Source organism: Chanodichthys erythropterus, chromosome 5 (genome assembly GCF_024489055.1).
Source record: "Chanodichthys erythropterus isolate Z2021 chromosome 5, ASM2448905v1, whole genome shotgun sequence".
NCBI classification, from domain to species: domain Eukaryota; kingdom Metazoa; phylum Chordata; class Actinopteri; order Cypriniformes; family Xenocyprididae; genus Chanodichthys; species Chanodichthys erythropterus.
Genome location: NC_090225.1, coordinates 29,045,410 through 29,063,285, shown reverse-complemented (window position 1 = coordinate 29,063,285; position 17,876 = coordinate 29,045,410). Strand labels below are relative to the sequence as shown.

Here is a 17,876-nt window from a genome sequence, read left to right as displayed (position 1 = left end):
TTATTATAATAGCAACAGCGTGCTTTTATTTTATTTTTTTAACAGAGGTTAACTTCATTTTTAATATTAAAACAAAGTGATGTCTGCATCAAGAACAATATAGACTAAAAACCTATCAATCCCTGAGTAATGTTTTGTTTTATTTTTTCCAGTTATGAATGTAGGCATATGCTTGTTTAGATATTCTATCATGAAGTACAGAAAGCAACATTGTAATTTGTTGGCCTACATAATCAAAAATGTGTAACTGACATTAAAAAACACTTTAGGTTCATTAGTTAACTACGTGAACTAATAAAGAACTGCACTTCTACAGCTTTCACAGTCATCCTCTGTTAGTTTGTTTTAATGGACCTTCAGTTTGTTTTCATTTGTCACGTGTCTTCTTTGTTCATTTGCCGCAACTTATCAGTCACCATGGACACTAACCTATCATCACAGCTGTTCGTTGTTTGAGTTAATCATCGGTGTTTTATCATCTGTTACCTGTTCGTCCTCAGTTTGGGGTCCGGTATTGTTTGTGTCTCGACACACTGTCTCACAGGCTTTTCATACTTGAAATATTTAACCCTGGGTCATTCTAAACCCTGGGTGAACGGGCTTCACATTTCACACTGCTCATAATTTATCTGGGGTTAACAATTAATCCTGGGTATTCATATATTGACGTTTCACACTGTACATTCCTAAACCCTGGGTTAACGTGCTCATTTGCATATTTGCGGTGTCAGTGTCATTGATTGGATAAACGCATGACCTGTGTACTTAGCTCTGGCCTTGCACATCCTCGTATTGCTGATATTATTGAATGGGCCTTTTGGACTTTAAAGGGAAGAATAAAACTCTTCACTCAAATTGTCATGTTTTCTGTCAGCATATGACATTTTTCATAATCCCGGCTAACCCCACTTCTAAATTACAAGTGTGAAACGTTCCTTTATCCGGGGTTAAAAGCAGTGTTTAGAACGACAATAAGCGCAGTGTGAAAAGCCCTTCAGTGTGTTACATTCTTCATCTTCGTCTTCTCTGGGTCTTAAGCATTACAACAGCATTTATTAATCTTTGTTATTGTTAATTTCAACATTTAATAATACATTTTTAAAATCAAGAGTTGTATTTGTTTATTTTGGGTGGTTGATTATGATTTCACTTTTTTAACTTTAGTTAGTTTGCTGTTTAAGCATAAACAACATCTGCAAAGTTAAGACACTCAAAGTTCCATGCAAAGGGAGATATTTTCTTTTTAAAGAATTCTCTATTGAATCAACTCCACAGTAACTACATCAATGTATCCACTAACCATTCAGAAACGTCCAGTTTCATTCTAAAAGTTGTAACTTCTTCCTGAGTCTCTCCATCAGTGTCGACTCCGGTTTGAACAATGTAAGGCTGAACACCGTTACTGACAATCCTCATTTTGGCTGCGTGAGATTCTCCAGCTTTGTTGTTGTTGAGCTGTTAAAGCTCCGCTCTCTTCTGGAAAGGGGCGGGGAGCAGCAGCTCATTTGCATTTAAAGGGACACTCAAAAAGGAGTGTTTTTGCTCACACCAAAATTTGCTATAAAAGATGATCTGTGGGGTATTTTGAGCTGAAATTTCACACACACATTCTGGACACTAGAGACTCTTTTTTGTGAAAGCGGCATAATAGTTCCCCTTTAAAGTGCCCGTATTATGCCTTTTTTAAGGTTCCTAATACTGTTTTGGGAGTCTCCTACAACAGATTTACATGCATGCAAGGTCAAAAATCACTTTTGTTTTCTCATAATATACATTTAATTTCACCTCAGTTCTCAATGTTTTGTAAACGATTCGTTTGAAGCAGTTCAAAGAATCAGTTTCTCTAAACCCCTCCTTTTCATGAGCCTACACTGCTCTGATTGGTCAGATGGCTCAGTCCTTTGTGATTGGTCTACTGCGCGCACCGCACACCTATTGCTATAACTGTAAGACAGCTAACAATTCGCAAGATAATGTATACAATGTATGAACAGAAAAGATTTTACCGTATCAATTCGACCCGAGTCCGACGACGAAACGTCTGAAGTAGTCGATCAACCAGAAACTGATTTGCAATCACGACTGGAGTATGACGTTTCTATATGGTAAGTGTCACCTTAGTTATTGATAAGACCTGATAGCAGCGTCACTGTTATACTTTATGCAGGTACACCTGTGGGAACTGGATCAGAACGCCAAGTGAAGCTGAAAACCTCTAACATAAGATAAACATTTAGGCCAGATGTGTACAGACTTTTTCATCATAACTATTAACAAAGAAAAAAATGGCTATATCATTGTTTGACATTACAATGAGTGTTTACTGTTTAAAGAGAGAATACTTCAACTAGTTAGCATCTTAGTTAGACTAGCATCCTAACATCCTATTACAATACAGATAGCTCCACTCTACAGTAATAATAAAAACGCAGGTTGTTTTACAGTTATGTAAGCGAACCAGACCCACAACTATGTTATAAACTCCCACGTTAGCAGAGCACAAACGTCAATAGCTGATAATGCATTACACTCTATAAACAAAAGTCGTGCTCTATCCTTGATCAGTGCTCCAAGTAATAAGACAGACAAGCTGCGTTAATCGACACATTTTTAGACAATTTGTTGGGATTTGTTTTACAAACGACTCAGTTAATTGACTCAGAGTCGACTCCTACTTTAGAGAGAGAAAAAAAACTTTATATACGGTGCACTTTCAGATTTAAAACTTTGCAGGATGTTTTCATTTAATTAGAGCTGTTACACAGTACATGAAAGGTCATTTTCAAAAATCATAATGGGGGCACTTTAACATTAGTTAATGCTGTGTGAACTAACATGAACAAACAATGAACTGCTGTATTTTTTATTAACTAACGTTAACAAAGATTAACAAATACTGACAAATGTATTGGACATGGGTAGTTCATGTTAGTTAATACATTAACTAATGTACATTAACAAATCTTATTGTAAAGTGTTATCATAAAGGCTTTAGATGAAATAAAATTGTGGTCAAAAGTTTATCATAAATGCCAAAATTGTCAAAATTTTGCATTTGGGCAACCATCTCTGCATCACTTCACCAAGCTGGGCTTTATGGCACAGTGGCCAGATGGAGGCCTCTCCTCATTAAAGGTACATGAAAGCACCCTTAGAATTGGCAAAAAAAAAAAAAAAAGCACCTAAATGACTCTCAGACTGTGAGAAACAAGATTCTCTGATCTGATGAACCTCAATTCTAAACATCATGTCTGGTAGAAATCAGGCACTGCTAATGTGGAGGACAATCCCAACTGTGAAGCACGGAGGTGTAGCATCACGCTGCGGGGTGTTTTTCAGAGCTGTAGGGAATGAGTGACTGGTCAAAGGAAAGTAAAGGAAAGCTAAAAACAGCAAAATACTCCAATCTCAAATTTATTCTCAAATTTAGCTAATTTATTCTAGCAGCAATTTGCATATTGCTGCATTAATATGTATAAAGACCAGTAATTGCATTTGCCTATTTATTTTATTTGTGGATATCCATCCAATGCCATAACTGTTTAAATCTGATGAAAGAACCAAGATATCTTAATTAACTATGTTTACCAGGTTTAAAGCATTTTAGCATATGGCTGCAATATACTGCACTCACCAACACTTGCCAAAAACCTGCACCAGTACATTTCTGTGTGTTAATATACAGTATTGTGTTGCATACAGAGGATTTGAACATTTTGTTCTAGCGCTTTTCATCTGCTGTAAGATGACTTTACAATAGTAAAATGAAAATAATTGGGTAGGTAAAACTTTAAGGTTTGTGTCTAAAGAGAAACTGGCAGCTACACTTTATTTTGATGGTCCACTTTAGACATTTTGTTGACTTTAAGTATCGTTTCACCAACATGTCAACTATTAGTTGAGTATTAGTAGACTGTTAGCTTTAGTATAGTAAGGGGTTAGTGTTAGTATAGAATAAGTTGACATGTATAGTTGCAACATTACTTACAGTCAACAGAATATCTAAAGCAGACCATCAAAATAAAGTGTTAGCAGATGTTAAGAAGACAGTCTACTGATACTCTAATGACTGCTAATTGACATGTAGTTGCAAAGTTACTTATAGTCAACAGAATCTAAAGGGGAACATCAAAATAAAGTGTTACAAAATTAACTTCCACAAATATATAACAAGCAATAAATATAAATGTTTGCTGTCCCTACAACACAACAGCAGTCTTTGTATTGAAAGATCCAGTTTTGCCTTCAAGCTCTAATTTCACTTCCAAGAGTGAGAATAATTTGATTGTTGAGGCGATGAGATAAGGTTTCCAACATTTATTTGCTGCCAAGATATTCTCTTAATTTCCTTTTCTTCTCAAAAAGTTCTTCAGTAACCTTAATTTTGAGCCTGCGAGAAATCCAACTGCTCTTTGATGATCCGAAGATCTCATTAGTTTCCTGTTTATTCTTGCAGGAATTCACATATTGCTGCATTAATATGTATGAAGAACAGTAATTGTGTGTTGCTCTAATTTTTATTTGTGGATAGCAGTGAAATGTTAAAACTATTTAAATCTGATGGGAGAACCGAGATATTTTAATTAACTACGTTTGCAGTGGTGATGGGCAAAAACAGCTGCCCACTGACAAGGCACAGAACCTCATCTAAGCAAACCCTGTATTAATTACTTTTTTGCATGAAGATTATGAGAATTATTTATTTATCTATTTATTTATTTATTTCGGTGGGTTGTTTTTGTTAATGATGCCTAATTGGATGGAAAAAAGGGATTGATCTTTTGAGGGTGTCAACCTGATATTTCAAAATGTTGATGATATACCAATTTCTGTATTTAATTTTAAATGAGAAAAGCTATTTAATTCTACAAAATGTCACAAAATTCCTCAGATCCATTGCTAATATACAGCTGTTTTAGTAACACTTTAAAATAAGGGTATATGAATAATCATGTATTAATCCCTGAATACTTCAAAGGGGACATATCATGAAAATCTGACTTTTTCCATGTTTAAGTGCTATAATCGGGTCCTCGGTGCATCTACCAACCCAAAAAAATGTGAAAAAGAACAACCCAATAACTATGTTTTGGGTAAGACGCTCAGATTTTGCTCCCCTTTGACTATGATCTTTTTATAATATTACCGTCCCTTAATCTGCACGTTTCCACCCACGGCACCACCATTTTTGCATTTTTTCGCAAATGACAACGGTGTACCATTCATAAGGCCATGGGAACAGTTCGAGCAAAGCATGCTAAATGTTCTGTCGTTGGCTGCGCAGACGAGCACTGAACACTATTTAGAGTCCCAGCCTCAGAGACAAGAGAGTAGTGGATTTATTATAGTTTCACTGGAAATCCCCCAGGGCTGCTTTAGAGAAGAGGAAGAGTTGTTGTAGTAGAGTGTTGTTGTCATGCCGTCATTTTACGCCGGACTGCTTCACAAACGAGGGTCAATTCAACACAAAAGATGAACATGACGACACATGCTAGTGGATGAGTTGAATCAAATCTCCACAGCAACTACATACATTTATCCACTAACCATTCAGAAACGTCCAGTTTCATTCTAAAAGTTGTAACTTCTTCCTGAGTCTCTCCATCAGTGTCGACTCCAGTCTGAACAATGTAAGGCTGAACACCGTTACTGACAATCCTCATTTTGGCTGCGTGAGATTCTCCAGCTTTGTTGTTGTTGAGCTGTTAAAGCTCCGCCCTCTTCTGGAAAGGGGGCGGGAGCAGCAGCTCATTTGCATTTAAAGGGACACACACAAAAACTGCATGTTTTTGCTCACACCCAAATAAGGGAAAATTTGACAAGCTATAATAAAAGATCTGTCGGGGATTTTGAGTTGAAACTTCACAGACACATTCTGGGGACACTAGAGACTTTTATGTTGTAAAAAGGAGTATTATAGGTATTGTAGGTGAATTCATGCATGAATAATGACAACAATAACTACATGTTAGCACATGTTTGGTAGTTAATGCATTAATTAACCTTTAGGTGGAAACTAAACCAAACAGGCTCTATAAGTCAAAATGAATAACCAAGAATAAACATCTGCGGCTTCATCATAAATATCACTGGATGGTACATTAGTTTGCCATTATTTACATGGATTATTGTTATCTAATGTAAAAACACTAAATACACTAATAACTATCACCAATAATTTGACACTTTCAGTGCAGCTTCGAAGGACTCTACACGATCCCAGCCGAGGAATAACGGTCTTATCTAGTGAAACTATCAGTCATTTTCTAAATAAATAAATAAATAAAATGTATATACTTTTAACCACAAATGCTTGTCTTGCACTGCTCTGTGATGTGCCATGCATTACGTAATCAAAAGAGGAACATACATTTTTTTTTATTTTTAGAAAATTGTTTCTCTAGATAAGACTCTTATTCCTCGTCTGATATCGTTTAAAGCCTTTTGAAGCTGCACTGAAACTGTAATTTTACCTTCAACCCGTTGAACCCCAGTGAAGTCCACTATATGGAGAAAAATCCTGGAATGTTTTCCTCAAAAAACTTAATTTGTTTTTGACTGAAGAAAGAAAGACATGAACATGTTGGATGACATGGGGGTGAGTAAATTATCAGGAGATTTTAATTCTGAAATGAACTAATCCTTTAAGTTTGTTATTCAGGCATGAATCCATAGTTATAGTCATCAGGTGCGTGCTATCTAAGCAACTACAGGCAACTGCATCTTCAATTACCACAAAACATTTAAAATCTAATAAAAGCAAAAGGCTGTCATTTCCGCTTCTAACTTAATTACCAAACTTGTAGTCTTGCCAAGAGGCTCAGTGTTTGGTAATGGGTCCCATCTGGCCGAACACTCACTTTGCCTCTCAGAGCTGCATCCTTTTTGATAAAGCTGTCTGCATTTATCAGCAAAGCCTTGGACTCTTTCAGACTTTGAGGTTTGAGAATAATACATACAGTGTGTACGGAAAGTATTCAGACCCCCATAAATTTTTCACTCTTTGTTATATTGTAGCCATAAAATCATTTAAGTTCATTTTTTTTCCCTCATTAATGTACACCCAGCACCCCATATTGACAGAAAAACACAAAATTGTTGACATTTTTGCAGATTTATTAAAAAAGAAAAAACTGAAATATCACATGGTCGTAAGTATTCAGACCCTTTGCTCAGTATTTAGTAGAAGCACCTTTTTGATCTAATACAGCCTTGAGTCTTTTTGGGAAAGATGCAACAAGTTTTTCACACCTGGATTTCGGGATTGTAACACAGTTCGTAAATGTGGGAAGGAGGAGGCGGGAACCGGCGAACATTCCACAAAACTTTAATATAAAATAAACAAAGAACAAAACGAAAGTAATGCCAGCAGACCCTCGCGGACGTCTGCCGGCCACACAAACATAACAAAACATAAAATAAAGTCCAGGCCTGGTCCTCTCTCGTCCTTCATTGTAGTCGCTCCTCCTTTTATGCCTCCGGAGCTCCTCCGTGAGAGACTCGAGGCCGGCACGCCTCGCAGGTGACGCTCATTATCACTCGCGTCACCGGCCTCGCGCCGTTCCCTCAAGGCTCTCGCCCGCCCTGCTCGTCACAGGGATCCTCTGCCATTCCTCCTTGCAGATCCTCTCCAGTTCTGTCAGGTTAGATGGTAAACGTTGGTGGACAGCGATTGGAATACATCACATGTGGATGGATGGTTGCATTTCCTATTAGATGGGAAATTAGTGTACATAACCTTAGTAGGGTGTACTCATTTGAATGGAGGGTTGTTGCACCATTAGGTGCTCTAATAAGGCCAATAGTTTGAACAGAAAATATGGTCTTTAACTACTCTGTATTTGCGTCACAGTAGTACTATTGTACTATTCTATAGGCCTTCTTGAACCCTCATTATATCATTTTTGTATGCACAGGAGAATCTCAAAAAAATTCGGCATAATTGACAACACGTGTGTCACGGTCTCACCAGGCTCCTCTGTCTCACACATCCTACGTTCACTCTCACCTGAATACTGATCACCTGTCCCTCATCAGGACCTGTATAAAAGCACACACCTCACAGTCACTCTTTGTCTGGTCTCCAGTATGGATTACAGGCGACTTACCCACTCTACTTCCCTGTGAAGTTCCCTTGTGAAACCCTTGTGATGTCCTGTAAGCTATTGTTCGGAGTATTAAATTTACCCAATTTATTAAATTTATTTCTCCTCACCATACTCCGCAAAGAGCTGTGTGTTCTTTCCACTTGCCCAAGGATATTAATTTGCATAAAACACACCCACTGCTCTGTAAGGGCTTTCCACACAACCTTTCCTTTACAAACTTGTTTTACCCTCAGCAAATATATGATGCTCTCTTTCATTGTATATGATGAAATATATTTATGATTACATATCTAAGTATAAAATTTGATAATTACCGATAAATAGGCACCCAGATGTTTTTTTTTTTTTTTTTGTTGTTGTTGTTTGTTTGTTTTTTCCCTAAATGCATTTTAGTATGAAATGAAATTTTGTGTGTATGCACACTTGGTGAATGAGACCCACTGTTTTTGTATGGTCAAAGTGATGTGATTAACTGTATAATTTTAAACATTGTACTTAATTAGCATTGACATTTTTAGTCATTGAGAGTTTTATAATTTGAGGCAACATGAGTAATTGAAGGCTGGTTATGCAAACAAGGTAGACTTCATGCAAATGAGAAGCAATGCACCAATAGGAGGACAGACAGTCAGTCTCTAGTTAAGCAGGAACACCTAGCACCCAACAAACAGTACAGTGATTTGGCAATCTCCGTCAATGTAATCACTGTCAGTGAAAATGTGATCTCCTGGTTAGGAAAACTAATATTGTTTGTCCTTCCATTGTTACAGAGAGAGTGCATAATTACTTTGCTGAATCCAATGTGCAAATTTTGAATTAGCAGCTTAGATGCCTAATTATTTGGTTTCACACCTTTTATTAGTTCATGCTTGTTAATGCAACAGAGCTGGAGTCTAAATCTCCATTCATGCTCATTTATGGTAAGCAGTAGCTGCAGAATCTCATTAAAAGACATTGTTAATGTAATACAGAGTTGAAAAATGCAAGAGCGAGAAATCTATCTTGATTCTTTTACGTTACCTCAAGTTGCCAGGGCAACAGGTTTGCAGAGAGCAGGAAAATAAAAGTGCTAGCTAATTACATTTTTATTTATGGTTTTCCATGGAATTCAGAGAATTCCAAGCTCTGTTCTGTGCATTTAGAAAGACTAGAATATTTTCATACTGTATGTGATGAATTATACAACGATTTCTTTATGTCCCAATGTCTACGAAATGATTATAATAATCTGTTTTCACTTATTACATTTTACCTAGAATAAATGAGACCATTGTTGAGCAGCATGGAGTAAAATAAATGTAAAAATACATCCATTAAAAAAAAAAAAAAAAATGCAGAAAATTCAGTCAAATTAATACAAGACATTGTGCCCTATTTTTACTTTTTTTTTTTTTTTTTTTTTTTTTTTTTTACAAAGAATTGAGGAGACATCTGATTTCAGAGTTTGGTATATTGCAAATCTGAGCACATTTTAAGACATTATTGAGATCTCGTTGAAACTTTAGAGCAGACACATGTCAGATTAGACATGTGATTAGACTGCATTTGCTATCTATTTAATATCACTGCTGTCAATGAGACACAATTTAGATATTAAAAAGTTCACTTTTGTCATTTCCTGCTGTATATGGTTTCTTACAGAACTCTGCATTTACTTTTATTCTATATTTTATTTCTCTCACTTCTTGTCTTAGTTGCTTTCTCTGGCCTGGGCTTTACCTCATTTTACTTGGCGGGCAAGCTGCAGTGCTTCACAGATGCCGGACGCGGGCGCAGCTGGCGTCTCTGTGCCATGGTCTTACCCCTCTACAGTGCCATGATGATCGCCCTGTCCCGCACCTGCGACTACAAGCATCACTGGCAAGGTCAGAGGTTTGCAGCAGTGTCCAACAAAAGCACACAACTGCTTAGCCAGTACATATGTGTGATCATCTGACAGTCAGAGACACTACATTTACACTATGGTTTATATTGCAGCACAGTGAATTCAACCATTAAATTAAAAGCCTTTAGGTCTTGTAGAACATAACAATGAGTATGCATTGTTTGTTGGAGTTACTTCTTCTTTGAGATAGAGAAGCATCAGAAATTGTATGCAAGCTTTAACATCAGCTGTACAGCTCACTGGCCTGCTTCTAGGTTTTTTACCCATAAAGCTATCAATCATGTCTGTGTATGATCTAGAATCATCCTGGCGCACAGCCATACTGTCACCATCAATAACAGCCTCAGACAGGATGTAAAGCCACATGATGTATCCAAAGTCTGAATCACCAAAGAAAGCATACATGATATGATGGAATGGGATGTATAACCGATAGAGAGGAAAACAACACAACATGGCCCATTGGTTTTCAGAATTCAGTGATTTTTTTTTTTTTTTGTGATTGATATATTTCTCAATATGGTTTTATGCTATATCCTTGTCCATAAACAGCATAAACGCTGAGGAGGGTGTATTTATCCAACTATTCAGATTAGTGGTCAGTCAATATAGGCTTGTCAATGACCACTTGTTTTACATTTAGTCCCCAAACCTTGAATGATCGCTAACATTTATTGGCTTTATCTCACCATGCTCAGACACATGCACAGTTTTTAAGCTCTGTTATAATTTAGTTGAGAAATAAACATACATTTACACTAATACATTTACAAGTACACTAATTCAGGCAAGAATGCTTAGTCAACACACTGCAAGTGTGCAGCCACGAACAAACCGGATGTGTTATTATTCATGTTGCTAGCTTTAAACATGTTGCAAGTTTAACTTTCATTTGATCAGAAAGTTTCCAACTGTTACTTCGCCATGATTTGAAAGAGAAAACTGATCGTAGCAGAAGACACTTCATGCTAATTGTGTAGGCCTGTTTTTGGTCTTACCATACCCATATGAAATGTAGGTCACCACATGCACTGAAAATCTTTCTCTTCACCACAACTTTCAAATCTCATTCACTCATAAATGTGATATCGTCAGGTCTGTTTTGGGTGTTGGTTCACTGCCATGTTTTCTTGTCTTTTATTTTGAAGTTTTCTCAGTGGCTGCATCTGAAATCGCATACTTCCCTACTATATAGTAGGTGAAAAACAGTATATTCAAATTACATTCACAATACACACTTTCATACTATATATATAACTTTCATTATATATATATATATATATATATATATTATATATATAACCTTTTCGCGTTCGCAAAGTAATTACTTATTCAAAGTAAGTGCCTACTCAAGAGAGTATGTGAATTTGTATAAGGTGTGTTCAACTTCGTCCGCGGCTGGATGTAACCGATCGGCGAGTGTTGCCGCTTGCAGTTGGGGAGAAGCTGAAAATGGAGACGTGACATCTGACATTTTCTGCTTCCCGTAGTGACGCCCGCGCTGTTTGTATACTTTATCAAAACTTTATAAAATCCACAGATGTTTCAGAGACATTTTCATTCAATACTTTATGTACTGCTTAATTCAGCATAAGAATAAAGTTCAACATAAGCCTATACTATTTAAATACCAATGAAATTAGGTTTCTTTATAAATTTTATTTTGGTAAACATGACACAATATAACATCGCGACTACATTAAAGGGTTAGTTCACTCAACCCTTTAATTTCTGTCATTAATTACTCACCCTCATGTCGTTCCACACCCATAAGACCTTCTTTAATCTTCAGAACAAAAATTAAGATATTTTAGTTGAAATCCGATGGCTCAGTGAGGCCTGCATAGCCAGCAATGACATTTCCTCTCTCAAGATCCATTAATGTACTAAAAACATATTTAAATCAGTTCATGTGAGTACAGTGGTTCAATATTAATATTATAAAATGACGAGAATATTTTTGGTGTGCCAAAAAAACGAAATAATGACTTATATAGTGATGGCTGATTTCAAAACACTGCTTCAGGAAGAATCGGAGCATTATGAAACCGCCAAACTGAAATCACGTGACTTTGGCGCTACGAACAACTGATTCGACACAAGAGATATATAATGCTCCAAAGCTTCATGAAGCAGTGTTTTGAAATTGGCCAATTTAGTTGTTATTTTTATTGATTTTTTTTTGGTGCACAAAAAATATTCTCGTCGCTTTATAATGTTAATATTGAACCACTGAACTCACATGAACTGATTTAAATATGTTTTTAGTACATTAATGGATATTGAGAGAGGAAATGTCATTGCTGGCTATGGAGGCCTCACTGAGCCATCGGATTTCAACTAAAATATCTTAATTTGTGTTCTGAAGATGAATGAAGGTCTTACGGGTGTGGAACGACATGAGGGTGAGTAATTAATGACATTAATTTTTGGGTAAACTAACCTTTTAAAAGAGCTTTTACCATTATAAAAATACAGATTTGTGAGCATTAGTGGAACTGAATAAACACGAAACACACGTGATTGTTGTGTTGCGGTGAATCCGGGCAATCATGGAACAGCCGTCTGCTCTTGTGGGACTTTGATGCCATACGTCACAGTGATGTCGGACAAAATTTCTAACCGGCATGCACTGCTTCAAGTCAGCAGCCGATCGGTCTGCGCAGCACTGCTTGAACAAGCCTTATCTTCTTGTTTCTTGTCATGTCATGTGATTCCCTTGCCCCTCATGTGATCATGGCTTCTTTTGCACTGTGTCTTTCTCTCATTGGTTCATTGTTTAATTGCTTACATCTTGTTAGTCATTAGTCTTTGTGTATATATAGCCCATTGTTACTGCTTTTGATGAGTTTGTTTTCTGTTCGTGCTCAAGTCAAGTCTTAGTTTATTTAGACAAATGAGGAGTTATTTTACGTTACTTTTTTGGGGATTTTGTCACCTTTGGAGCTCCACAGCATCTGTACCCATTCACTTTTATTCAGGAAAAGAGCAGCATGAACACTATCTCTTTTTGTGCTCCACAGAAGAATGGAAGTAATTTCTATTTCTGACTGAACTATTCCTATGTGTCATTCTAGCAGTTTCAGAGAAAGCAGTGTGAACTTGGCATTTTGAAAAGTTACTCATAACTATTCACATTATTATTCAATTACTTATGTCCTTGTGATTCTCTGGGTTTAAGAATAAAAAAGTGAAACCCTTGAAATGAATAACAGCAGAAAGGAGAGTTTTCCCTCCATATAAGCAGCTGGCCCTGTTAATTATCTCCAGAAAGTGTGCATGTCCTAGATTTTATGTTGCTAAACTATAAATATACATATTAACACTACACTTGTATATTTATTTATACACACTATATATATATTTAGTTCCCTGTCACCTCATATGGACACATTCCATTCAAACAACTGCAAGCAGATACTTATTAGTGTGACTTTATATGGACCTGTCCCCTAGGGCCTGCTGGGTAGTAGAACAGAACTAATCTGAACAATAGTGGCATGGACCATTAAACTTGATGGGTCCAATCTGGTCCAAGTAAATACAAGCTGTGGACTCATACAAGCCTGCCCCGTAGCATAGAGATCTAATGAGTGTCGGTTTGTTCCAGGGGCAATATTTCAGTACATCCTCAAAATTACTTTTCAGTCATTTGATTTTAGACTGAACATTTTGGAAATTAAATAGCTTTGTGGTGATTATATATATAAGTTATGCAGCTGTGTGTCAGTGCGCACTGCAGCTCTTTTAACAACCCCCAAAATGGCGGTGCTTAACTGCTTCCTCTTAGGGTGGCATTAAACCAAAAACCATTTAGTGGATTGTGTTTGGTGAAGAATCTTAGGTCAGTAGCAAAACATTTGTTTCTCTGGGCACTAAAAGCCACTATTGGATATAGAACAGCCTTGGAGTAAATCATGCCATTGTCTCCTAAAAAGCTGTGTTTGCTATAAAATGCAATCTGTCACAGTACTGTGGTAGAAAGAATCGCTCAAAGACTAGGAGTCCAAACAAACACTCTTTAATATAATCCACTTGGAAATAGAAGGAAAACACAGGAGAAACTCAGGTAACCACATTGTACCTCTAACTAAGACTAACACCAGACAATGTGAGAAATAACCTAAGAGTATAAGTAGAGAGACCAAACAAAAGAACTAAATGATAAATGAACAGCATACTCAATCAATTTGTTATTAAGGAAACCAACAAGGAGAGAACAGAGAAGTACAAAACCAATTAACAAACTAACATGGATACTAGAACAGGAAAACTACATTGAACAGAATACAAAACATGAAACTCAGACTCTGACAGTAATCCCCCTCCCACAAGGCGTGACCTTGCTCCGAATTAAGAAGAAAAAGAGTCCAACCAAGGAGGGGGGTGGGCGTCCTGGAGACTGACGAAGGCCTGGAAAGGGGAATGACCAGGGTGGTGCTGGCAAGATGGGAAGCCTCCAGGGTGGCGCTCTAGGTACGGGAATACAGGGAGAAGCTGGAGGTTTAGGAAGTCTCCAGGGTGGCGCCCTAGGCACAGGGACCCGAGATGGTTCAGGGAGTACTGGGGATACTGGAGTGACAGATGGCACTGCAGATACAGAGGGTAAGGGCACTGGAGATACAGGGGGCAAGGGTGCTGGAGATATTCCAGGAATGGCCTACGTAACCACAACAAAAGAACTGGGGACACTGAATTTTCGATGAGGGAACTAGGAGTACAGGAGACTTGGATAATAGAATCAGGGTCGGCCACCTCGGCCATATGGGTATAGCCCACACACACCCAAATGCCAGTGCCATTATGGAAAGCACTGCACCCTCTGGGCTTGACTCTGAGATCTGAGCGAACATTGGGCTGAGCTGTTGGATGAGAGGGGGCACTGGGCTGTGGTCAGGCGCTGGAGCCATCACTGTACTCTGATCAGGGGCTGGAGCCATCACTGGAATCTGGTCAGGGGCTGGAGCCATCACTGGACTCTTGTCAGAGGCTGGAGCCATCACTGGTCTCTGGTCAGGGGCTGGAGCCATCACTGGACTCTTGTCAGAGGCTGGAGCCATCACTGGTCTCTGGTCAGAGGCTGGAGCCATCACTGGAATCTGGTCAGGGGCTGGAGCCATCACTGGACTCTTGTCAGAGGCTGGAGCCATCACTGGACTCTGGTCAGGGCCTGGAGCCATCACTGGTCTCTGGTCAGGGGCTGGAGCCATCACTGGACTCTGGTCAGAGGCTGGAGCCATCACTGGACTCTGGTCAGAGGCTGGAGCCATCACTGGTCTCTGGTCAGGGCCTGGAGCCATCACTGGACTCTTGTCAGAGGCTGGAGCCATCACTGGACTCTGGTCAGGGCCTGGAGCCATCACTGGTCTCTGGTCAGGGGCTGGAGCCATCACTGGACTCTTGTCAGAGGCTGGAGCCATCACTAGTCTCTGGTCAGGGGCTGGAGCCATCACTGGACTCTGGTCAGGGCCTGGAGCCATCACTAGTCTCTGGTCAGGGGCTGGAGCCATCACTAGTCTCTGGTCAGGGGCTGGAGCCATCACTGGACTCTTGTCAGAGGCTGGAGCCATCACTGGACTCTTGTCAGAGGTTGGAGCCATCACTGGACTCTGGTCAGTGCCTGGAGCCATCACTGGACTCTGGTCAGAGGCTGGAGCCATCACTGGTCTCTGGTCAGAGGCTGGAGCCATCACTGGACTCTGGTCAGAGGCTGGAGCCATCACTGGACTCTGGTCAGAGGCTGGAGCCATCACTGGTCTCTGGTCAGAGGCTGGAGCCATCACTGGACTCTGGTCAGAGGCTGGAGCCATCACTGGACTCTGGTCAGAGGCTGGAGCCATCACTGGGGTGTACTGTGGGGCTGGAGATGCTGAGGGTTGTTTCTTCCTTCTCAGCCTTCTCTTATGAGCTGAGGTTAATGTGCATCTTTGAGCTCTGAGGGTTGAACAGGATCTACACAGGGCTCACAAACTGGATTCAATTCTGGAGTGGGCTCATGTGCTGGTATGGATTCTGGAGTGGACTCTAAAAAGGACTCGGGAACATCTAGGAGGAATTCTGAGACAGGTTCAGGAGTGAGAATGATTGGCACCAGGAGGGCTGTAATGGGCTGGGGATAATGTGAAAAGCTGGCATTGTTTTTTTCATCGACCTTACCAGTCATGTAAGGCAAACCAAAGCACCTCAGTACCAAATCAAGATACTGCTCAAGCATCATGTTAGCATCTCCCACAGGTATGACAGGCCATAATTCTGTGTCCACTCTTTAATATAATCCATTAGGAAATAGAAGGAAACCACAGTAGAATCACAGGTAACCACATTGTACCTCTGACTTTTCATTGACCAACAAACCAAATGGTATTATAATTCATAATAGGAAATGTGTTATATTAAAAAAGCAGTAGTGTCTGATTCTGTGAGTGAGCACATTAGTTGAAGAGCACCACTTCATCTTAAAATGTTGTGTAATTGTGCTTCTCTGTCCCAATGAAGCCTTGATTTCTGCTCTAGCTCCATTTTAACATTCATTTGTTTGCATGTGCCTTGACACAGTTAGCCTCTAGACAGCACTGAGAGATCCAGAGAGAGCGTGTTTGAATTTGCTGCAGTATTATTACGAATGTATTTTATATAACAGCGGGAATGACGGCTACATTCATATAGTCAGTGTTTTCGTGTGTAATAAGCTCATGGAATGAAACTTATCAATCATCTTGATGGATGATGCAGAGGAATCTCTGACAGATAAGAGGACAGTTGTACTTGCATATGACTTGCATGAACACGTTTTGGTATGCTTTGAAAGGTTGCCTTGTGAAAGTGAACTGAACTAAGAAAAAAATGCAACATTGTAGCAAATTTAGTCCCTGTTTTGAAACAACACAAATGATCTATAGGTGTGAAAATGCCCTTAGACTAATACCAGAACAATGTGAGAACTAAAACTAAATGATGAACACCGGAACAGAATACTCAATCAATTCATTACCAAGGAAACCAACAAGCAAAAAACAGAGAAGTACAAAACCAATTAACAAACTAGCACTGGATACTAGAACAGGAAAACTAAATCAAACAGAATACAAAACTTGAAACTCAGACTCTGACACTATCCTCTTTCTCTCTCTGTGTGTGTGTCTTTATTATTCATGGGAAAAACAATAACAGAATGAAAACATATTGTTATATTAAAGACCGGCAGACCGTTAGAAAGCTAGCTATATGGATGGATGAGATTTATTATGACTGTGTCTTACTTTGTGAACTTTGAATTGTTTCTCACAGATGCATTTGTTGGGGGAGTGATCGGCCTCTTCTTTGCCTATGTCTGTTATCGGCAGCACTACCCACCCTTCCTCCACATAGACTGCCACCTGCCCTACGCTAGTCTGGCTGCAGCGACCGCCCACAACATGCCAGCCTCCCAGGATCAACCTCTGCCCACTGATAATGCCACCAGCCTGCCTCTGGAGGGCATGACCGAGGGACCAGTATGACTAATAGAGTCACAATCCTCTGACCCCCTACCACACCAACGTGGTATGAACCACACTTGACTGACACTTGCACATTCCAATGAACTGGACCATCCCATTTCATTTAGTTTCTTCTTCCTCCTCCTCCTTGAGTCATTAAGCAGAGTTACAGCTGCTGTTCTCAGATCTGTTATGCTTAATTTAATTACTGAATATTAGTATTGGCAAGTTGGAACCTGGTGCAAGAATCTCTCTCTAACAAAAGTACCATGTAAAGTCTCCAAGTACCATGGCAAGTAATAAGGAGTACTATGATACACAGAATTAGTAATCATTCAGTGCCATTATATATACTGAGTCTTGTATAGCCAACTTTTTTTTTTTTGTAAGGGCTGTCTGTGATCC

At 39.0% G+C, this 17,876-nt stretch overlaps 1 protein-coding gene across 1 annotated transcript in view; it reads left to right on the top strand.

Moving 5' to 3' along the window:
- plpp4 (phospholipid phosphatase 4) overlaps positions 1-17,492 on the top strand; it is a 116,129-nt gene extending 98,637 nt beyond the window's left edge. Inside the window, exons 6-7 of the mRNA XM_067385441.1 lie at positions 9,803-9,973; positions 17,281-17,492. Coding sequence (XP_067241542.1) covers positions 9,803-9,973; positions 17,281-17,492 — 383 coding nt within the window. The remainder of the gene's footprint in view (positions 1-9,802; positions 9,974-17,280) is intronic.
- The last annotated feature ends 384 nt before the right edge of the window (positions 17,493-17,876 follow it).